This window comes from Eurosta solidaginis, chromosome 1, assembly GCF_040869045.1.
Source record: "Eurosta solidaginis isolate ZX-2024a chromosome 1, ASM4086904v1, whole genome shotgun sequence".
NCBI lineage: Eukaryota > Metazoa > Arthropoda > Insecta > Diptera > Tephritidae > Eurosta > Eurosta solidaginis.
Genome location: NC_090319.1, coordinates 38,287,119 through 38,311,514, shown reverse-complemented (window position 1 = coordinate 38,311,514; position 24,396 = coordinate 38,287,119). Strand labels below are relative to the sequence as shown.

The window sequence follows — 24,396 nt, the reverse complement described above, 5'->3', positions numbered from 1 at the left end:
GCGATTCATTTGCAACTCCTGTATACGACCTCTCAAAGCTTCTATCTCGGCACCAATTTTGTCCTCGAGCTGTACAATTTTTGTATCCTGTGCTTCCAGCTTTGATGTTACGCTTGCTTCCTGTGCTTTTAACTGCGAAGACATTTGTGCCACCTGCAATGATAAGCGCTCCTCTTGTGCTTCCATCTTAGATGTAATCTGTGTCGACATTTCTGAAATATGCGTTTCTTGTGCTTCAATCTTTGATGTTATTTGTGACGACATTTCGGATATACGTCTCTCCTGTGATTCCATTTGGGATGCCATATATGTCTTTTGTTCTGCCAGTTGAGATGTTATATTTGTCTTTTGTTCTTCCAGTTGAGATGACATTTCGGTTGATATTTGTTTCAGCACTGCTAGTATCGCGTTAGTGTCAACACTTGCCAATGGACTCGGAGTCTCAATATTCTCCTCCATTTTAGTCGCTGGCTCTTCCACATCAGTATAAAAGACATACTCGTCCACATCAATTCCTTCCAACTCCATTACCTCTCGTAGCCGTGCTTGAAGTTCGATCTTATTGCCGGTTGTATTCAATCCACGGTTCAGTTGTTGGATCCTTAATTCACTTAACTTTGCCATGTCCAAGTTGTATTCGAAATCTTTACAATTTATTCAACGGATCCTCTTCCCGACAAAGGGCAATCAACACCGACAACACTCCCCAAAACCACCTGCATGCAGCTCACATGCTTTCTGCCAACTTAACAACAAATTTTGGGTAGGATGACAAGGGATTTCGTTCAATTTTTAAATATTAAATGATAATAAGTACAAGAAAATGAGAACAAGAAACTGTTGAGTTCAAATTTTTTTTCTATTTGTCAAATATCTTTAGTATCTACATTTGTTTTAAAAATACATAAATATCTAGAATTATTTTATAGTACAAGTACTTTTTTTTTAAATAAATACATACATATATTAAAAACCTTAAGATTCATGCGCGATGCTAAAATCACAAAGTTTCTTTAGTATTCTCTTGTTGAGTAGCATTAGCGGGTTTATTGTCTTCGTCACATGATATACATTTAATTCTAATGTGCTGATGATCAGCACCCTCGTTTATGGAAATATATACCGGCGAGCCGAAATCATCCTTTTCCTTTTCTTGGATGCAATCGACCATAATTTTATTTGGCGTTCTCTCACTGGCTCTTCTGTCACGTAATGATGTTTTCGCCACTTGTATTTGTGTCTCCATTGTACTGCGCTTCCATACATGTTTGCCATTTGCTGAGTAAAAATGAGAGAAATAATATTAGGAGTATGCTCGCTCTCGCTAGAAAGGTCTATGCATAAATGAATAAATATTTTCCTTGAATTTAACTAAAACTACTATAAGCTCCGCTATACACTTACATTAAATACAGCACCCGAGGGTTTTTTCACTAGAGTGTGGCATCCCTCTTATTGAAGATCCTCAAAAGGTTTTTAGATGTACATATTAGACTAGTAGTAATGGGACTCAACCTATCAAGGGCACAACATGTGTGTGTATATGATATGTGAGTCCTGTGAAGGGGCCCATCTTGAACTTCCAGGGGATAGTTCTTCAATAACAGGGAAACCAACACACTTCTTGAGTTCGTCTAAAGGTCAGAAGTAAACAGATGAAGGGACCTGTCAATGGTTAAGCTTAATAGCATTGGATTATAACATATGAAGTTACCGACGTTATTACAGTTAGATGACCTTTCCCGACAAAGCACTTCGGCCACAGAGAACACGGTGTAAATGTTTCTAAGATGGAATCGGCACTTATGATTACTGTTGTACCCGCAAAGACACTCTCCGAAATTTTAGGAGTATTACGTATGATAACCGTCGCGGTTGCAAGTGTATTGAAGAGGAGGGAAGGGTCAGAAAACGACGACTGGTAACTCTCCCTTTTTTATGGCCTTACGGGGATTTATAAACCTGAAATAAAAGCAAAGGCTAAATATACTGACCCAGGTAGTGTTACGATCTAAGGTAACTGCCAAGTAGAGATAAAGACCGCATGTGAGTTTATAATGGGCTCATTAGTGATCTAAATGTCAGGCTGTAAATTAGTTTCGTGCTAGCCTTTTTGGTCTATCTCATGATGTTATAAGTCCACAGGTTAAGTTATTAGAACTAAAACAAAAATTGGACAGCCCTAATTATCCTGGCATGAATTTTAAGGTAGAAGGTAGGGGAAACTTTTTGACGTAGCAAAATAATATGAAAAAAAGAGAAAAGGGAATAGAAAAATTGGGCCAAAAAGGAAAGCGGAAATAGAGTAGGAAAATTTGCAGGGAAGACAAAAGGAAAAGGTAAAGTGCGAGTAAAAGAAAAAATAACTCGAAGGGTTTGAAGAAGAGTAAGAACAGCATATTAAAAGGAAGAGTAAAAATAAGATTTGGATACGATAAAAAACAAGGAATAAGAAAAAATTGGGGAAAGGTATGAGGAAGAGTGTGAAGAATGGGGGTAGCAAGGGAATGAAAAAGGGTGAGTTAGTCGGTTAAGAAAAAAGAAAGAAAGAAGAGGTTGAGAATGAAGAGACAAGGAAATACAAGAACTAGGGAAAGGAAATAAGAGAGAAAGAAAAAGATGCAGAGTTTTTAGTTTAACATGTAGACAAAAAGCCAGAACAACTTCTGTCGAGTTTTATTATAAGTATAGATATATTTCATATAGTGAAACAAGGTTTCCAAAGTATTTTATTAAATTAGGATCTTTTAGGAAAATATTATTTTTTATGTCATGATGTAACCTACAAGCTATGCCTTTTTAGCATCATTAATAAGGTCGGGAAGTATGAAATCAGATCTGGGCAAAAAAGAAAAAATATAATGAAGTTTTGTAAGTCCAAAAAATAAAATTCAGAGCGGCGTGAAAACACAAAAATGTTCGCGAGTTTGAATCGAGCTCAAGGCCTAACAATAATTATTTTATCATTATTAAAAAATTTTCTTATATTTCACGTTGCATTAATTTCCTACCAGTTAATACCTGACTTCCAGAATCCCGTAGATTAGTTAGCTTTTTTTAGCAATTGATATGTGTGTTTCTGCTATGACCTGTTCGAGCAGCTTTTAATTTTGCGCGAATGTTATGATCATACCCATAGATTATTGGTCTACACAGTTAAATGTTGTGCCAAGGGAATGTGGACTGTCAATCCCGAGTTTTCGAACTATAAGCCTCTTGGATATTAAGGCGCTTCTTTATGATACCGGTGCAAATTGTCAGTCATCTGAACAACGTTAAAGAACGCAATACAACTACATATCTGTTACCGTATTCCCTAGTTAGGAACAGTACCGTCCATTAAAACGTTGTGAAACAAGGGATAGGAAATACAACCCGCAGACGTTTTCCCCTTCTCATATTTGAGAAAGGTTTGAATGTTATATTTTGTAATGATATTCATTAAAAAATATTGCCTTTTCACCCTTTCATTATTGCATTTTTAATCTAACTAATAGATCTGTGAACTAACATGTAAGACAATATATATCGTCAACGTTCTAGCAAAAATCACTAAGTTCAAAATGATTTCATGACTTTTGTCTGTTATAAAAAGGTTCGTAAGAGACTTGGTGATTGAATTCTAAGAATACAACCAGTTACACATGCTAAATTGCCTGACATCTTGGGGAATGTTTGCTGTCATTAAACCAAAAATGCTAAAATGGACTAAGTGTCTTTTGCTTGAACACCGACGATGTAATGTAATATAAATAAATTGTTGGATTCTAAGGTGGGACTGAGCAGCATCTTCTAAGGCAGATTATTCTTTTCTAAGAAGTTGTTCGTGTCAGCAGGCCTTCGCTGCTGTATATGTACTTGACACTACTAAGACGGATTTAATATCTTCACTTCTATCTCCACTTAAGTGCCTAAGCGATTTTGGCCGTTTGGTAACAAGTCACACCAGCTACTCCTGTTTTGCGTTAACTGAAGCCGGATTGAATATAGCATTTCGTATAATATAAAAAATTTAACACAACACTTCGACTGTACCGTATTATAACATAACACAACATGATTAATAATTTACATATGTAACATACTGTGACGAATATTAGCATCACTAACCTGATACTAGTATCACTAAGCTGATACTAAGCAGCCACTCGTTTGTCCGTAAACAAATCAATAATCATTTACACACATATGTACATACAAGGCAACCAAGAGATACTCGCAAACCCATGTAATCATCAGCCGAAATAGTACTCACGCATACACCCGCATATGGCTATAAGAGAGACATAAACTACAAATAGGTATACATGTATATAGCTAATAACCAAGCGAGGGATATAATTTTTCTGGAATACAGTTTCGCGAAATGACTAGACCTAAGGAGAAATGGATGAACGAGAAAACTGAGAGTATAAAAGCAGCACAAGCTGAGGAATCAGTAATCAGTTTGATTTAAACACTCAATTAGTTGTGAAGTATAAGTGTTATTGTGAAGTAATCTCAAAGTAGTCTAATAAAGACCATTTTGCATTACTGAATATTGGAGTTATTTATTCGACAATTTAGCGATTCGAACGTTTGCAGAAGGTTTCAAATAAGTGGAATTTCCCTAAATTCGTTACAATACCCACTTCATACAACGCAACATACTCAATATAACAGAACAAAAAATAACAACATAACACAGCGCAATATAACATTACTGTACATAACATAGCATCACAGAACTTAAATTAAAACTATATATAGTAACATATCATTAAAAATTTAAGATATAAGTAAATAACAATAAATAAAATATAAAATACATCATCACATACCTCGCATACTTTTTTGAAAGCTATTTTTATTTGCCATCACATTTAGAGAATCGATTTTATGTTTCCCAGCACTGCAACAGTAACAACATATGATCCTTTGGAAATATAGACGAAACCTAAAAAGTAAGAGTGAATCATTAGAAATAGAAAAAAACATACCAAGAATAAGTATTAATAATGGCTACCTTTTGTTCATCCAGTAATATATTATTGGATTTACCATGGCATTTGACATAGCCAACCAATAGAAACCCAAGTACATGTGCTGTACATATTTAGTCGATGTAACATCGTTGTTATGATAAGCATAGATGAAAAACATATGATATGGCAACCAACAAATGGCAAATATAAATACGATCGCTATAAACATACGAACAACTTTGCGTTTAGATTTCATTGATTCGATTTGACGATCGGTGTTTTCACCAATGGAGCGACTACCCCTGAAATTTTGAAAAAAACATTAATGGTTGATGAAGAATTTTTAGTCTTCTAGATATCTTCATACCAAAGAACACGGCCCATTAATGTATAGCATATGAGCATAACAACCATTGGAATACCATATGTTAGTATGAGGATAATTATGTTGTAACTGTAAAAAGTATTTAATGAAATTAAAAATTCGAATTTATTATTATTTAACAGCATTTCAAAAACAGAGTATTAGATATTCCTGAAGCCATTCAACGCTTTTTGTTTTTTTGCCTTTTTCTTAAAGGTTTGACAGACAACACTGTCAATAATAATTATGTGTTTCTGACAGACTAGGCAGTGTCATCAAAGTCATTTTCTTTGGTTTTTTTTTTTTTATGAAGGCATTGCTGTTAGAGGCATTGGATTCACATTGCCATTGAGAGGAGTGTTGGTGTCCAGTGGGACAAACCGCAAGTAAGACATTACGGGGCTGTCTCTAGATAAGTAGTAGTTTAACCTGTTATAGTATTCATGGCGAAGTTGAGCCAATGTGCCTGGGTAGTCTGCTTTCCTCTACTGTTGTTGTTGTTGTAGCGATAAAGACACTCCCCGAAGTCCTTGGGAAGGGCCATCGATGTTGATGGTCCTTTGCAGGATGCAGATCCGGTAAGTTCTGGTAACAAGCATCATTAAGGTACTAGCCCAACCATCTAGGGAAAGATTTGGTATGACCACATGAAACCTTCTAGGCCATACCGTCCTCCCACGTTTTAGATCCATGAGGAGCTTGGGGTCGTCAGAGCCTCGGTTGTTAAAGAAACAGGATTCACCACCGGTAGGTGAGGTTGACAATTGGGCTGGCGAAGCTTTATATCGCGCTGGCAACCCCTTGAAAGGGTGGCACTACACAACCCCTTGAATCAAGCTTTCCTCTACTGCAAGAGTTGAGTAACATATTTTATAACAAAGTTTACCGAGAGCGATCCGGCAAAAGTGTTTAACGACTTTACATATGTAATTCATTTCTAAGTTGAGTAGCTGTGTTGATAAGCGTCGAGTCGCGTCATAACGCTTACCGAGATGTCTCCTTATCCGCCTGAGTGGCGAGGCTATTTCAAGCAGTTGTGCGTTGGGGTGCACCGGTTTGTAAACTTCGCGCGGGCTGAGCTCAGAAACATCCCCTTTATGTGAATGCCATAGATACTGAATAGGCGCCACGTCAAGCCAACTCCCCTTAAGTGTGAAAAAACGTTTTTTGACTCCATTTTACTGTGTGGAAGTTTAACGTGTAGGACCCGTAGCATTATCGGGATTTTTTCCTCCTACAACACTTTCGTCCATATGTCTACGTCTTCTTTTTGTCCACTTGAATTGAGGTCCTCGGGATTTTATAAATGTTTAACAGGATATTGGAATAAGTAAAAGTTTCTTGATGCATGATTTCATGATTTTAGGGATATCTAATACTCTGTTAAATATTTTTGAGATTTTCAAAATTAAAATATATACGTGAAATTTATACATACGCATAATCTGATATCGATGTGGGATAACGACCATCTGGCCACAGCATAAAGCATACAGTTCGTGATTTGCCGTTATAATATCTGCGGGAAAAAAATTCGGAGCGTTAATAACTTGTTCTTTATAGAGTATAATTAATTTTAAATCGTTTTTAGGAAAAACGTATTGGGCAATTCACATGAGTGTCGTGTTCATGTTTTTGAATATTAATATTTAAGTTGTTTCCAATTGTTTCCAATATAAATTTTGATTGAAACATAGCACATACGGCGTATAGGGGACCTTGTAAAATGCCTACAGGTATCTAAATATATTTATTTTACCTTTTTGTCATTGTACTGGAATACATTAAACACGGCGCTGCTAATAGACAACTTAAAACCCAAATCAATACAAGAATAATGCGTACTTTTCGTCTTGATGTGCGTCTCTTTAAGGGATGAACAATCGCTATATATCTTTAATAAAGCAAGGAATATAATTATTTTTTATTTCGAATTAAATGGAGCATTCCTGTCACTTTGGCTATCAGCTTATCTGGTTATGAAGTTATATTTAAATTAAATAATTTTAAAAAAATTTGTTAAGTGTGAAGCGTAGCATAACCTTATTAAGGTTCCGTTGGTCTTATATATCACTATCAATAGAAATTTGACGCGTCCAACGCTTTTGTTTAATTGTGTTATCAACGCCTTAGATTGATGAGGGTGTGATGACAAGTACTTAGGACCTACCTAATTATTTTCTAGCTTTTAGTATTATTATTACTTCCTGTAAATATTGTTTTCAATAAAACCGTTTAACTTAAAATTTTGTTTTAATTATTTTATTTTCAAGTTTTTAGTCTTTATTTAATTGCCTATTATTTCTCTGATTGACTCATTACTACAAGGACTCTTTTATGACAATTTGTTACAATCTAAGTCCTCAATACATAATCCTTCCAAAGACTTTACTCGACGTATGCTTGTCCCTCCTCGAACTATAAAATATTTTTATATCACTTTTGCCGGACTGTATGTAATATTTGTTCTAAATATTAGCCAAATCGGACATCATAGGTCGCCTTCTAATCATGTATGTAATATGTGTTCCAAATATGGACCAAATCCGACCACAAATACAATTTTTTTGAATATCTCGATCCTTGCGCCACCTAGCGGCGATTTTTTGCATAGGTCTCTTTCTATTCTTGCATGTATTACGTGTTCCAAATATGAGCTCAGTCGGACCAAAAATACGATTTTTTTGAATATCTCGATCCTTGCGCCACCTAGCGGCGATTTTTTTCATAGGTCTCTTTCTATTCTTGTATGTATTACGTGTTCCAAATATGAGCTCAGTCGGACCAAAAATACGATTTTTTGAATATCTCGATCCTTGCGCCACCTAGCGGCGATTTTTTTCATAGCTCGCTTTCTATTCATGTATGTATTATGTGTTCCAAATATGAACCAAATGGGACCACAAGTACGATTTTCTGAAATATTTCGATCCATGCGCCACCTATCGGAGTTTTTTCTTATTATTGCATTGTCATCGGGTTCTGAACTATATTCCAAGTTTCAAGCTTGTAGCTTATCGGGAAGTTACTTAAACTTCAATTACGAAATTCGTTCACAACGGCCGTGCATGCGGCTGTGCGGCCTGTCTTTCACGTCAAGCTAAATAAAACCGTTTAAAAACAAAAAACTGTAGAGAAATAATTTTTAATCAGATAAGTTGATAACAAGTTGACGTGAATACACATAATATATTATTTATACACTGCCTCACCTATCCAATGATATAGCCACCAGTGTAAATACTGATGTTGATACTGTAACATTTGCCATAAAATTATTGATAGTACAATAAATAGATCCAAATGGCCAATCTGAATTAAGCATAAAAATGAAATTGAAAACACAGTTCAACGAAGACATCAACAAATCAGCGATACTCAAATTGAGCAAAAAGTAATTTGTAACCGTGCGCATACTGCGATGACCTGTAATGGAAATAAAGAAGCCAAGGTGAGTATTGTCAACACCATAATCACATTAACTATTAAACATATGTAGTGAAATTCACTAACTTTTTTAACGACATTCATAATCGCTAAATTAAGGAATCGATAATTATAACGATTTTGGTAGTTGGTAAAGAATTTTTATCGAAATTCGTTAACGTATGATAAGCCATAGTCGTTAAATAAAAGAAGGTAATTCAAATGTTGTTAGCGGCATTATCTTTGTAGCCATTTTTTTCATTTAAACTAAACCTAAAAATCATATCGATGGCGTTCTTTACACTAAGTGAATAGCACAACCAGTATGGCAATCGAAAAATCGTTATCAAAAATTCGAAAAATCATACCGTTAAAAGTTAGTTTATTAAACTACAGTAGCCACCATCGCAAAAGGAAGGTCTACTGTAGTAGAATTCATTAACCTTTAACGAAGCGCTTTGTCGACAATTTAACTATGTTTAGTTGATTTCAAGTGTATGTAGCTCAAACTCGCACGTACGGAACTCAAACCAAATTAAAACGTCACATCGATAGCGTTCTTATATAGAGTTAGGCCCTGTTTTTCAGTAGCTGGTTAAGCTAAGCTTAAACTATGTTTGCTTAAACTATAGTCAAATTTAAACTCCAGTTAAACTACTGAGCAGTTTTTCAGTCACAGTTTAAGGGCGCCTTCGGGGTATGCGGCACCATTGGTTTTTTAGTATCTAGATAATTTGTAGATACGGCAACAACTGGATTTTTTTTACCCAAGAAACATGGAAAAAAAATTCTCCAGCGAAATTATATATATAGTTCCGGAAGTGATATCCAACATCATTATTTAATTATTCTTAAACCGTATAGTTCCTGAGTTGATATCCAACTTCATCCTCCAATCACTATCCAACCTTGGAGAAATTTTTTAAAATTAAAAGTTTTGGAGGATCTCCAACGTTATTAATATTTTCCAATTAATATCCTAATTTCGAGAGATCTTGGGAAATGTACAGTTCTCAAATGAATATTGCACAAGTTTCTCCAGTTTATATCTTACATTGGATATCGAGATGAGTTGAAAAAAATAGGTGGTACCATCAAAGCAAATAGCTATTTATTGTGAGAAATAAACACCTAATTGAAAGCAGTAATGAGGCGTAGGTAATCAGAAATAAATTATATAGCCCGCCGCCGTGGGATAATGGTAGCGTGATCCGCTTACCACACTGAAGATCCTGGGTTCATGCCCCGGGGCAAAGCAACATCAAAATTTCAGAAAAAAGGTTTTTCAATTAGAACCCACTTTTTCTAGGCGGGATTGCCCATCGGCAGTGTTTCGCAAGCACTCCTTTTGTATTTCTGCCATGAAAAGCTCTCAGTGAAAGCTAATCTGCCTTGCAGATGCCGTTCGGAGTCGACATAAAACAAGTAGATCCCGTCCGGCCAATTTGTAGGAACACTTAAAAGGAGCACGACGCAATTTGGAAGGGAAGCTCTGCTTAAAATATCTTCGGAGGTTAGCGTGTCACATTTATTTATTATATATATTTCATATTATTTTCGTGAAAAAACTTTAGTATGGAATCTTACATTTGAAAGAACCAAAAGTTGTTAATTAAATTTGTTCAACTTTAGTAATAGCATTTTTTGCTTTATAAAAAATTACCTCTTTTATTGAGTACGCTATGATTCTCGAGTTGAGTCACTATTTCGAAACAACTCTTGAGATTTTAGAAGTATGTCTAGTTATCAACACAACTCTTGAGATTTTAGAAGTATGGCTAGTTATCAACATGACCTCTAATGGTACTCAAACCCAAATGCTTGTTGGGTATATTCGATGCCATTTCGAACGACGGCAAATAACTTTTAGGTTAACCAGAGTTTAACCCTGCCAGATTGGCCGCTTAAGCTCAGCTTAAACTTCAGTTAAAGTAGACTGAAAAATTGCAGAATAAGTTTAAGCGTAGTTTAACTAACAAACTTAGTTGAACTTGTACTGAAAAACTGGGCCTGAGTGAATTACAACGTCTATACTGCAAACAATAAGTTGTTGGCTAGAATTCCGACAGATAAGAACATTAAATTTTAATTTGATACTGGAGAAAATAATACTGCTGCAGTTAATGTAGCTGCAGAACTTAACTGCTCTGGAACAATATTTTTTAAAAACGTCAAATTGCGGGCGTATGCTGACGACATTGATATCATCGGCCTGAACATCTGCCCCGTAATTTCTAATTACTTCGAAATGTGGAAAAGATGAGTTTGATGGTGAATGAGTACAAAACGCAGTACCATTTATCATCAAGCAAAGAGTCAGCGTATTTGCGCATTGACAACCACGCCACTGGTGGCAGCCATAATTTCGAATTAGTAAAACACTTCGTTTATTTGAAAGCCAGCATTAACACAACGAACATTGTCAGCTCTTAAATCCAGCGAAAAATCACTCTGCCAATAAACGCTACTTTGGTCTAGATAGGCAAATGAATTCAAGTCCTCTCTTGGCAAACGAAAATCATGCTCTACAGGTTATGACAACATCAGGTGAAGAGGATCTGGGAGAATTTCCATATTCACCAATCGAACGTCAGTCCGACCAGAGCACAACCCTACGGAACCTCAGCTACATTATCACTGTTATATATGTGTGTGCAGATGCGTAAATTTTGTTTATTTTTAAAACGTGTATTTTCAATTTCTGTTGGTATTAAAGATGGTAATATATGTGCTTATGGTTATAGCCACTATTGTAGCTGTGTCTTAACCTTTAGGTTCCCTTATTGGGCCTCTGAACACTGGTCTTTAAGGTATAATTAGTTCATGCATTACCTTTAAATGATTTCTATACATACCAGCAACAATCCATAGTACAATGCAATTTCCTGCGATTGCCACAAACAGCATAACACCGAATATAATTGCCCAAATTGTTTTTTGGTCCCATGGTAGTTCATAGGGTCGAGTTGGTGACGGGAACAAGCATTCAGTCAAAAAGTCTCTGGCGAAAAAAATAAGTGATTATTAATGACTACACATAAACAAATTTTTTTTTAAATATTTATAGATAATAATACGGAACTATTTTCCGAATCTTTCAAAATGTTTTTAAAAAATCTCATATAAAATTTATGGTGATGAGAGAAAACTCTCCGTAATAATTTTTAAGGACCGATTCGAGGTTATTTTTAGGACAAACTTAGTCGTAGTCAGTTTTTAGAAATAATCGCAAATATAAACCTAGGTCAATAATTCACAAAAGTTTCAAAATGGCTCTGAAAATATTCCCGTAACGGTTCCAAAATCATAACTGCTCCGAAGGAAATGAAGCTAGTAGAGTTAGCAAAAGGCTTTTTGTTCCTAAATCAAAAGAAAATTAGTAAAATTGATTGCATTATCATTAACTTAAACGAGTTTTTTTATAAGAAAACAAATTTTATATTTTATTTCAACAGAAGAAAAACTGTTGGTCTCAAGTTAACAATTGCAAAAATTACAGATTCTCAATCGATCTAACGGGTTTCTCTATTTAAAGAACTGATTTTGTTATTCATTTCTACAGAGAACTACTCTCAAGCTAATTTTGGAGAGAAACTTAAACTCACAGCGCTCAATACTTTGTTCTTATGACTATTGTGCCACAGAAATATATGTCATATCAACAGCCACTGTTATTTCAATGTTCACGGAAATCTGTTATTTTAACAGTATTCATTGGTATGCTACGCCTACCACACCGAAAATTTCGGTTTAAAGCCGTAGAAAAAAGCAACATTACATCCAGAGCAAAGGACATGTTTATGAATTTCACTTTTTTATCAGCCACCTTTTCGGTGGCTAAGTTCATCAGTAACAAAAAAAATTATAAAGCAATATGAGCAACACCAAGCACTTTAGAAAACAGTTTTTCCAATAAAAAAAAATTTCTGAATTATTCAAATTAATTCATTCAAAATCAACAATTTGTGCAAAGTTGATTCAACGGCTATTTGCGATGGAAAAATATTACAGGAATTTCGGTTGAAATGACCTATAATTCAGTTGATTTGAGCAGTTTTTTCATAGAGTGTTGATTAAACTAAAAATCATCCCAAAAAGTTCATATTGGTTTCCAAATCGATGCTCCACATAAAAATTCCAGATATGCCGAAATTATTTTTGACAGATGTAGATACATAAACTTAAAATGGTAGCTTAAAAGTTAACAAATAGCTCCAAAATTTTACCGAAAAAATCTGAAAAAGGTCAGCAAATACAACAGCGAACAGAATTTTTATACACAACGTGCTTTGCACACAGAGTATATAAACTTTGATTGGATAACGGTTGGTTGTACAGGTCTAAAAGAATTGAGATAGATATAGACTTCCATATATCAAAATCATCAGCATCGAAAAAAAGTTTGATTGAGCCAAGTCCGACCGTCCGTTAACACGATAAGTTGAGTAAATATTGAGATATCTCCACCAAATTTTGGTAGTATCTGGACCCAGAATAGTTTGATATTGAAAATGGGCGAAATCGGATGATAACCACGCCCACTTTTTATATATATAACATATTGGAAAACACAAAAAACCGGATAATTTAGTAAATAATACACCTGCAATGTTGAAATTTGACGTGTGGACTGATATTGAGACTCCTGATAAAAATTTGAAAAAATTCTTTAAAATGGACGTGGCACCGCCCACTTGTGATAAAATCAAAATAAAGATTTTTAAAAGGGTCGTGGACGAATAAAATAAGCTATAACTTGGCAAAAAATTGTTTTGAATCAATGATATTTCACTTATCAAGTTTTATAGTATGAGGAAGTGGGGAGACATTTTTTTAGCTGGTGGTACCACGTGTACCACTGTGCAAACCAGTCTATAAAACTTCTTAAAAAAAATTCGAATATTCGAGAATTTTAAACGAAGATTTCAAGTATGCAATCTTACAAAGTGCAAAGTAAATAAGTCTCACAAAATTGCATTGAGTTTTGACAATTGAAAACAAAACTCCTAATTCAAAAGAATTCAAAGAACTCCAAATAAACTGTTCGAAATTTTCGTAAAACTTTCTCAAATGTGGAGTTTTCCCAAACACGTTTTTGAAATTGGTTTACAAAGTCACACTTACAAAATTTATAGAAATTTTATTTTTAAATATGGAAAGCATGAGAAAAGAATTTAATTGAAGGAATTTAATTAAAGAAAATTACCACTGTTATTGTTCTGCTCGCTGCTATAGTTCTGATATCAGAATATACTGAAATGATCCCCGAAAATGCTCCAAGAATAACCTCCGATTGACTTATAACAGAACTCAAACAAGCATATCCCCCGTAATACAACAGAACCCAGTAAGTTGACTTTCGATAAAATGTTCATACAAAATTTTTCAATGGTTTTGTTAAAATTTGAATATCAAGTTCATTAAGATTATGTCTCAGTTTAAAGAGAACTTTTTAGTTTCTTCTAAAAATAAAATGTAAGGCGCGATAACCTCCGAAGAGATTTGAGACCGAGCTTCTATTTCAATTCGCATACAATTTGTCCTACAAATTGGCGGATCGAGAGGTACATGTTTTATGCCGATTCCGAACGGTATCTGTATGTCAGATGAGTTTTCGCTGAGAAGCTTTTCATGGCAGAAATACACTCGGTGTGTTTGCCACATCACTGCCGAGAGGCGACCCCGCTTGGGACAACTTAGTTTCGTCTGGTACATTTATATAGAGCAAGTACTTACAATTTTTTTTTTTTGTTCTTTTTATTTTTTTTAATTTATTTTATTGCGTTACGAAGGTGACCTGAACTATGTGTAAGGCTTCTTTTTTCTAGCTCAATGTGTAGTTACTTAAAAATCGATGGCAAGATTCCAGAATTATAAATGAAATTTCTTTCTCAATATTAGAGCCTAATAAAGCCCGAAGTATAGTTCAAATTTGTAGGTATATGGGTTAAGGGAAGTTCATTTAAACTCGAAAGTAAAATTTCCAGAATCGGACGATTTTTTGAATTTCTACGATCCCTGGACCACTTAGCACTTTTTTCACTCATGTTGCACCTTCATGTGTTTCCGGAGTATGTTTTTAATTTCAAGAATCTAGCTCTACGGGAAGTTACTCAAATAGCGGTTGCAAGATTTCACTTGTTGTAAAAGGACTTTCTAAATATCTCGATCTCTGTCCTATCTAGAAAACTACTTTATCCCAAAAGACCATGAGCTATCGGAAAGTAAAATAATAAACATCGGCATAATTGAAATACACAAGATTTCGCATGTAGTTTTTTTTTTAAATGTGACACTCCGCACTCATGGTTGTTTTTAAGATGGGAAAAATTAAATCCCCTTCTTCAAAAAGGCACAAATTCGACAAAAATCTCCTTTTGAGATATGACGATTGATAAGGCTTTAGCCAAGGGCTTTGCTAGAGAATATGGCCGTAATAAACAACCTGTTAGTCACTTTTGACACTGAGGGAAAATGATGGTGTGCATAACATGTTATGGATAAATCCCAAAATGGATATGTGGACTGAGGTTTAGGAGTTGAAAATTTCTCAGCAATTTTAGCAGTCGCTGTCAGCCCGTCTTTCAAACTCGGCTAGTATCTTCGTAGCAGAAGTCCTGGGGTCTTATCCTGTAACTATATTCGAAGAAAAATGCGTTTTAAAAGCTTTCAAATAAAAAAAAAAATTTTAATCCGAAAAAAATTTCTTTCGAATAGAGTTACAAAATAACACACCTGAGCACTTACTCAAGCAGCGCTCATGGCGCTAATCTCACTCCCTCACTTCATCTAAGATTGTCCGCAGCTGCAAGAGGTCGCTTTACGCTGCAGCTAACTACGCAACAGGCACCGATGGATGCATCATAGGTGGTCGATCATTTAAGAAAATAAATCTTTAGGATCATTGCCACAATCACTGGCCACTGGCCTGATGAAGAAAGAATGGATATCCCTTTTTACATCATTTGCATGAGCTGCGTCGAGGAGAGCTGCTAAGAAACAGTCACGCACTGCCTTTAGCTATGCCCAGTTTGATCAAACGCTAGGTTTCAAACTATTTATTGGCAGTTACACACAGCCGGAACTTTCGGAAGTTGCTTAGTACTCCGTAAACGAAATCTGGAAGTTCAAACGGCAGAGTCAAATGTTTTGAAAAGAGCGCCTAGCATCCTTTTGACCAGCAGCAAGAAAGTACGGGTCTTTAGAATACGGGCAGCACAGCAACCAGGATTTGAGCTTATGGCATCTGCAAAATAATTACAAAGTTCAAGTACTCAACATTGTTACAAAATTGCGTTTTTATTAGTAATTTACCCAAAAATTTACAGCAAAATTATTAATTTTTTCACGAATGTTATCAAAAGAAACTATCAAAACTAAAAAAGTAAAACTTTCAGTACTGTTGTAAAGTTTTGTTAATTATTCAGAAAGGAGTTTGAAAAGAAATAACACTTTTCATTTTTAGGAGCGACTTGGGAGTTTGGAATGTGAAACGCACAGGGTGGTTTAAGGCTACGTGGGTAAACTTTAATAATTAAACCATGAACATCGGCGTCCCATGCAACATAGACGTTTCATTCATTTAATGTTACTCATACGCCACGGTGTACCAGTAACATGGGTAGCAAATTTTCAATTTTTTATCTTTAAAACTTACTTTGCTTCGTTGATGCTGTTCAAGTTATCCTTATTTTCGATAATTCCCGATAGTAAACTAACAATTTCCGTACGATTTAAATTATTTAATGCAGATGAATTAGCGATTGTATGAAGATCAAAACGCTTCACGGCGAGTATTGTGCAATTCACAAGCAATTCGGTATCGATGATTTCCGACATTTTAAATGCATATTAAAACTTCACAGCCCGGCAGTATATGAAATTACATTCGCTTTTGCTTTTGAAATTATATTAATACAGTTCATTCTTGTTGTTTTAATGGGCATTGTTTTTTTCATATTTTCGCTAATTAAATTTTGACTGTCACTGGTATGGATATTTGTAGGTATGTATGTGTATTGGTAAATGCTGAATAACTTTAGTTACCAGAGATAAATGGTTATGAGAGATAAATTCTGCATAAGGTTATGTTTACATTAGGGTGATTCAATAAGACAGATTCAAAAATCAATTTTCGGGCATAAAAGATATTTTGAAATGTGAGCACTAGGCAGGGTTGAAAAAAGGTGCAAAATACTGCCGCCAATGTTTTTTCTTTGGTTATATAAAAACAGTTGACAATGTGCTCCAATTTTTTTGAACATTGCCAGTTTTGGATTTGTTAAGGTCTATATTTATATTAAATGCCGTTTTGAGCACTCAACTCGTTTTCACACGAAATTGTAGCTCCTTAAAGTATGCTTCTCATATCACCCAACTATGAAAAAGCAGCTGCAAATCTCAAATGGAAAGGAATTATAGACCTTGTGAAGATCAAAATAACTGAATATCAAAAAGGAAGAAGGAAAATTAATGAAAAAGAAAAAATTAATGTGAAAACAAAAAGTAAAAAGAAAAGGAAAAATAAAAAGATAGGAAAAATTAATAAATATAAGAAACTGAAAAGAGGCAGAGGAAAAATATAGCAAAGTATAAATAAAAAGAAAAAGTAAAAATAAAAGAAAAAGAAAAAGCGGAAGGAAAAAGGAAAAGAAAAAAAGAAGAAGAAAAATAAAAAAGTGAAGTAAAACAAAGGAAAAAAGAATAACAATTTTTGTTGTTTTATCGGCCTACTGATTTGTAAGATGGCGGGTTCGAATCGAGCTCAAGGCCTAACAATAATTATTTTGCAATGAAACAAGTCCAATTTTTACATTGATTCTGCAACAGATGTCGCAGCGCTGTGTAAATCAATTGGCAAGAAACAGGATAAAAGTAGAAGTAATGAAGACAAACAAACAACCACTGTGAAAGCTGAAGGGTTATAGCAGCAGCGCCTAAACGTTCCCGAGGAAGTAATTTAGCAGTTCGCGAAATGGATCTATACAAGGCGCTTTGGCAGTTGTTTAAATTTGTTCTTTCTTCTATTCTAATTTACAATTTTTTCAATTAAGAAAAAATGTATCATAAGAATAATAATGATAAAATAATTATAGTTAGGCCTTGAGCTCGATTCGAACCCGCTATAAAAAAATAGAAAAAAATGAAAAATGAAAAAAAAAAAAAAATAAAACAAGACGAAAAAGGACAATAAAAAGAAAAGGAAGAATAAAAAGAGATTAAACATAAATTGGAAAAGCAGAAGAAAAATGGAAAAAACGAATAAAAAGAAAAGTTAAAAGAAAAAAGGAAGATAATAACAAAACTATAAAAAAATAAAAAAAATAAAAAGAGAATGAGAAAATAGAAGTGGAACATAAAAAGGAAAAAGAAAATATAAATAACAATTTAAATAACAAAAGAAAAGCAAAATAAAAAAGAAAATAAAATTCGAATAAAAACAAAAAAAAAAGATTAAGACAAAAATAAAAAGAAAACGGAAAAAAGAAAGAAAAATATAAATATAAATAAAAATAAAAGACAATAGAAAAAAGAAAAGAAAAAACTAAAAATAAAAATGAAAACAAAAACAAAATAATAAAAAAGAGAAATAAAAATAAAGAAAAAGATACTGAAAATTAAAAAGAAAAACAGAATATAAAAAAGAATAAAAGGGTGAAGAAAAGAACAGGAAAAAGAACAAAAACGGAAAATTAAAAGGAAGAAAAGGAAATAGAAAATATGAAGAAAAAAAGATAAATAGCGGGCCTCCTCTTCTAGGAGCGCATTTATCACAAAACGCTGCCCCCGCAAAATAAGTTGGATAAACGTTTTGCTTTGAATTTTTTCTAGGTTCGAAAGCGAGCTCAAGGCCTATAACAATAACTTTTATAATAATAATTTTTTTCTATAATTAAAAAATTATATTTTTTTTTAATAGAAGATAGAAAATTTTTCAGAAACCTGCTCAGATAGAAACATTTCGAAGGGTGGGTACTAAGCCTTCATAATCAGTACCCTTTTGGCACAATGCGCTGGCTATTTAGCTACACAGCGTTTGTTTCTTTGATTGATAATTCGCGATTTCTATTCCTCTTTACCAACTATATTTTACCAGCGTTGCGCCAAAAAAAAACAATAATTATCATAAAAATTATTGTTATATACCTTGACCTCGACTTCGAACCTGGAATACTCAGAATTTGGTTGTAGAACGCCCTTTCTCTGAATTTGTTTCAAAAACAACATCATAATTTTAATAGATTTTTTGCGCATATAGCACATTTAGAAAGAAAATTCTCACGTCGGACGAATTCTGAGGTAAACCCTGTTTATCCGTTTGCTTGATCATGCCAAAGCAATTGTTTTTATTTTCGATATCCGTACTGTCCTGTGCCTTCGGGGACAGTTGCTATGTTTTAGGTCTGTTTCGAAAAAAAAATAATAATGAAAAAATTGAATCAGTCTAATTTACGTCAATACACGTATAGCGTGTATGTACGTAGTCCGTACATATGATTGCATTCACCTAATGGTGAAGGCGTGTTGGCGTTTATTAATTTTTTACAAGCTACTGCAAAGCAACAATTTTAAAAATGACATTCCGCGTTATCTCTTTTTATACTCAGCGTGCTTTGCACACAGAGTATATTAACTTTGATTGAATAACGGTAGGTTATGCAGGTACAAAGGAATCGAGATAGATATAGACTTCCATATATCAAAATCATCAGTATCGAAAAAAATTTTGATTGAGCAATGTCCGTCCGTCCGTCCGTCCATTAACACGACAACTTGCGTAAATATTGAGATATCTTCACCAAATTTGGTACACGAGCTTATCTGGACCCAAAATAGATTGGTATTGAAAATGAGCGAAATGGGATGATAACCACGCCCACTTTATATATATATAACATTTTGGAATACACAATAAACCTGATTATTTAGTAAATAATACACCTAGAATGTTGAAATTTGACGTGTGGACTGATATTGAGACTCTTGATAAACATTTTAAAATTTTTTTTTAAATGGGCGTTGCAGCGCCCACTTGTGATAAAATTAATTTTACAAATATTATTAATCATAAATCGAAAATCGTTAAACCTAACGTAACAAAATTCGGCAGAGAGGTTGTCTTTACTATAAGGAATGCTTTGAAGAAAAATTAACGAAATCGGTTAAGGACCACGCCCACTTTATATAAAAGATTTTTAAAAGGGTCGTGGACGAATAAAATAAGCTTTCTTTGCAAAAAAGAGCTTTATATCAATGGTATCTCATTTCCCAAATGGATTTATAACAATAAATAGGAAAAACTTCAAATTTTAAAAAATGGGCGTGGCAACGCCCCTTTCATGACTACGCAAATATCTTTGTTTCGGAAGCCATAACTCGTAATAAAATTGGGTACACTCAGAAAAAAATTTCTCCCGATTGAAGAAAAATGGGAATGAAATGTCACTTAAGAAATTTTTTCCTCATTCGCATGGCCAAATTTCTTCAAAATGAGGAAAAATACTTCAAATTGAGGAATTTTCCTCATTTTGAAGAAATTTTTGCCATGCGAAGAGGAAAACATTTCTTAAGCCTATAGCAGGAAATGTTTCAAGAAAAAATGGACGAGAGTGGTAAAAGACCACGCCCACTTTTATATAAAGATTTTTAAAAGAGTCTTAGATTAAAATAATAAGCTATATCTTAGCGAAAAAGAGCTTTGTATCAATAGAATTTTACGTTCTAAATTGAATTATAGCATTAAATTGGAAAACACTAAAATTTTTGAAAATGGGTGCCATAACTCGTAATAAAATTGGGTACACAAATTTTCCCTATAGCAGGAAATATTTCTAGAAAAAATGGACGAGATCGATTAAAAACCACGCCCACTTTTATATAAAAGATCTTTAAAATGATCGTAGACTAGAATAATAAGCTAGAACTTAGCAAAAAATAGTTTTGAATCAATGATATTTCACGTATCAAGTTTTATTGTAAGAGGAAATGGGGAGACATATTTTTTTAAACGGGCGGTGCCACGTGTTATGGAGAAAAGTAATTTATCTGAAATGAAATGTGCAATTGAAGCTCACGCTGAGTATATAATGTTCGGTTACACCCGAACTTAGACACCTTTACTTGTTATATTTGTGCTTTAATGATTTGATAATCAAATCATAGTGTTGTTCTTTAAAATAAACGCTGTTTGAACTTAAGTAATTTAATTTATTTTACATTTGCCCTTCAAATTCACTCATATTTTCGTGGAACAAATATCATAGAGGTATGTATGTATGTGTGTTACTTTACAAAAGATTTGCACATTTTTAAAGAGTTGAAAGTGGCTGATTTCGATTAAATCAATTTTGAAATCTTTCACATCACAGTTAAGATATATTTTTCATTATATTTTCACTTTGTTAATGAAAATTTGCAGAAAATTTGTAAATGCTTGCTAAAAACATAATTTCTACAAGCGGTCCTTGCCAAAAAATCTTCGTCTACTAAATTTCGCGCATTCGGCGAATTATGAAGTTCGTATTTTTGTTTGCTCCTATTAAATGCCATGAATGGATATGGTGGTGGTTTTGATTCACCCCGTTAGCGCGCAAAAAAGGAAATGTTGCATTCATTATGTGTACTTTTACTTTTCGTTTTGCGCAGAGCTCTAGAATAACTGTTACTGGAGGACAGATAAATTGTGATAAGCGAACAACTGTTAGCTTTAAGATATTAGAAAAAAATCATCTATATTCCACGTTGCCGTATTTCCTTAGTTTGGTTATATGGGAAGCATACTTTAATGAGCAAGAATTCGAGCAGATAAAATTGTGTGAAAACGACTTGAGAGCTCAAGAAGATTTCAGAAGGAACTATAGAGCTTCTTAAGACCAAGAATTTGTTTGACGGCCAAACGGACGAGCCTCATTTAGATGCCAGGACTAATGTTATAGAATAACACCGTCCTCTTGGCAAATGCTAGAAGTTGTATAGGACCTAGCTTAATGTCTCGAGATCTGGCAACTCTGCCGCCCCTAACAGCTGAAGCCTTGACCTGGCGAGTGCAAGACACGAACACAGAACGTCTCTAACCGTTTCGTCCTGCAGATCGCACCTTCTATATCTGATGCTACTAACGTGACCTGACTTATAAGCATGTGGCGCGAGAAGGCAGTGTCCAGTAATTATGCCCATCGTGACACTTAAGTCTTTTCTATCCAGAGATCTGTGCCACTTTGTGAGTCCAATATCCTAGGATTGCACATGATCTTAGAATTTTTGCAGCCCGGCGCTTCTGTCCACGTCTTTTCTGCTTGATGGGCAACCCCTGTCTCTTTTTGATTAATCCCAAGCGGATTGGGATGTCTACCGTCGATTTAGCGAATGCTGTGCCCTCATTTGCAAACTCATCGGCGTTTTCGTTAACTTCTATTCCTTTATGACCGAGACCTCAGTTTCAATGCTGCTTTGCATTCCAGGACACTTCTTGATGAGGTATTGTGTGAGAATATTGCTTTAATTGCCGCCTGATTATCAATATATATACAGTAGGATCAACTTAGTTCTGAATCGACACAGTAAAGTAAAAGCAGACCCCACCGCCTCCGTTAACTTCGAACCATCGGTATATATGTGTATTGTATGTTCTGCCATTTCTGCATCCTGGCGCCAACCCCCGCCTCAATTGTAGCCTCAATATCTCTTTCAAAGCTTAAGCACGGGACGATATACTCCGTTTGCCCGATATTAGATGGCGCTATACTGCTATGGCCATACGGCCTGCACTCAAATTGCACCACTGCCTTAAGCCTTGTTACAGTGGCTAACGCGATATTTTTTGCCATTAGGTCTGCAGGCGGTCTCTGTAGAATGGCATGTGATGCTGCTGTCGGGGTAGCTTTAAGGGCTCCCGTTATGCTAATCATTGATAATCGGTTTGACAATTGCCGTAAATACCCAATGAGCGAGTTTGGGTGATAGATCCCACTTGCGTCGTGGCATCATTTCGCATGCCTATCAGTGAGCTGCAATTATTCATCTTTTAAGGTTATTTGTGGACTAAGCAAAAAATTAGTATTAGTGCGTATGCAAACAAAGAACATCCAGCACTTATAACCACTAACACACATTTACATAGTCATGCTTCGTAAAATGAATAACCGCTCATAAGCCACGAAGCAGTTCAGTACTCAATTGACTTATTGAGCAAGAAAGTCAACTGTGTTATACGAAAACACTAATTGGAATAAGTAAGACTAATAGTGCAATAAAATGAATATAGTCATATAAGTCTTCTGACGCTAGCAACACAACGATGTGCACGAATCTAAACTGAATACAGCGCCAAAGTAAAACCGATGATAAACGAAGTATACAGTGTATTACACACGAAATCAAAGTGCTACTGAGTTAAAGCGACTATGACATCAGTTTATACACAACAATGTCATATATGTATAAGACACATGTGTTACGGAGCACTCGTATGTACTTTCTATCTTATGTGCTAATCACTCATAGTTTTTGTCTGTACTTGACTAAGTACACATTTAGACGCATTTTTTTGGCTCATTACTAAGTGCACTAATTTTATTAGTATTCAAAGCAGATATCTGATGCCTATAGTGCCGCGGAGGCTTTCTACGCTTTCTCTTCCACATGGAGTTGCCACGATAACTTACTGTCTAGTGTAACTCCTAGATACTTTGTGCTATATTTTTCTTGTAGGGTTACCTCTCCAAGCTTAGGCTTAGTCCAGTTAGGGACCTTATATTTCCTAGTAAATAATACTAAATCGGTTTTTACCGCGTTGGCGGTTAACTCAACTCCAGATGTCCAGGCATGTAAATGCCGAAGCATCTGATCCATCAGATAACTGATTGTTGTTAGGCATCTGCCGCTGATGATGACTGAAACTTCATTTGTATGTTCCGTATATTTGACTCGTCGCCGTCGAACCGCCTAAGCAATTGGTTGATGACCTAGGGCATATTCCTGGTGTTCCAGGGTTTTCTCTATATTCATGACCACCTTTGCAATGCACCATCGACTGACTTCCCTTTGGTGTAAGCACGTTGTGCTGACCTTGACGTCATAATTTGACATCGTAAAAAAATTTAAAGCAGTGCTGTGCCGGATTGTATGCGAACCGAATTTTACAAATTAAATTTAATTCCTTATGTTCCAGGATTTTTCCTTGAAATCTTTTTGTTCCTTGACTTATTTACGTAAAAGCCTCGAAGATAAGGAACAATGTATCGAAGTTCGTAGACATGAAATATCGACGCTACGAAATCTATGTTTATGAACGAAGCAACGATATTCTGGAAACATCGGTATCGTTTGCAACCCTGATCGCAGAATCTGTAAATAAATATAACTGTGTAGATCTGCCCAAGGTATAGTAGGGCTCTTTTAGCATAAGCAAAGTTACTCTGAATAGAGAGTCGGAACGTTTTCCGCATATTTAGCCAACTTATTTATTACTCTCCCTAAATAACATTCCAGTTGTAAATGAGAAAGCGTCAGATATAAATGCGAAAGCGTTTGGAAATGAGAATAGTCAATTGTAAATGCGAAAGCGTCACTTTGATATTAGAATAGTCACTTGTCAATGAAATTTCGAAAGCGTCAATTGGAATTGAGAATAGTCAGTTGTAA

At 34.8% G+C, this 24,396-nt stretch overlaps 1 protein-coding gene across 7 annotated transcripts in view; it reads right to left on the bottom strand.

The window, feature by feature from the left end:
- Positions 1-846: 846 nt before the first annotated feature.
- The window catches only part of TkR86C (Tachykinin-like receptor at 86C), a 47,018-nt gene continuing 23,468 nt past the window's right edge, over positions 847-24,396 (bottom strand). For 2 of the 7 annotated variants that reach the window (XM_067787263.1, XM_067787270.1), the window contains exons 2-9: positions 11,610-11,755; positions 8,541-8,754; positions 7,088-7,222; positions 6,767-6,847; positions 5,332-5,418; positions 5,006-5,266; positions 4,821-4,936; positions 847-1,278 (exon numbers count right to left, since the gene is read on the bottom strand). In XM_067787263.1, the coding sequence (XP_067643364.1) occupies positions 1,001-1,278; positions 4,821-4,936; positions 5,006-5,266; positions 5,332-5,418; positions 6,767-6,847; positions 7,088-7,222; positions 8,541-8,754; positions 11,610-11,661 (1,224 nt within the window). In that variant the 5' untranslated portion in view covers positions 11,662-11,755 and the 3' untranslated portion in view covers positions 847-1,000. Of the gene's footprint in view, positions 1,279-4,110; positions 4,274-4,820; positions 4,937-5,005; positions 5,267-5,331; positions 5,419-6,766; positions 6,848-7,087; positions 7,223-8,540; positions 8,755-11,609; positions 11,756-16,411; positions 16,791-20,970; positions 21,227-24,396 lie in introns of those variants that run through there. The other 5 variants (XR_010953441.1, XM_067787220.1, XM_067787239.1 and 2 more) reach the window with 5 other exon arrangements.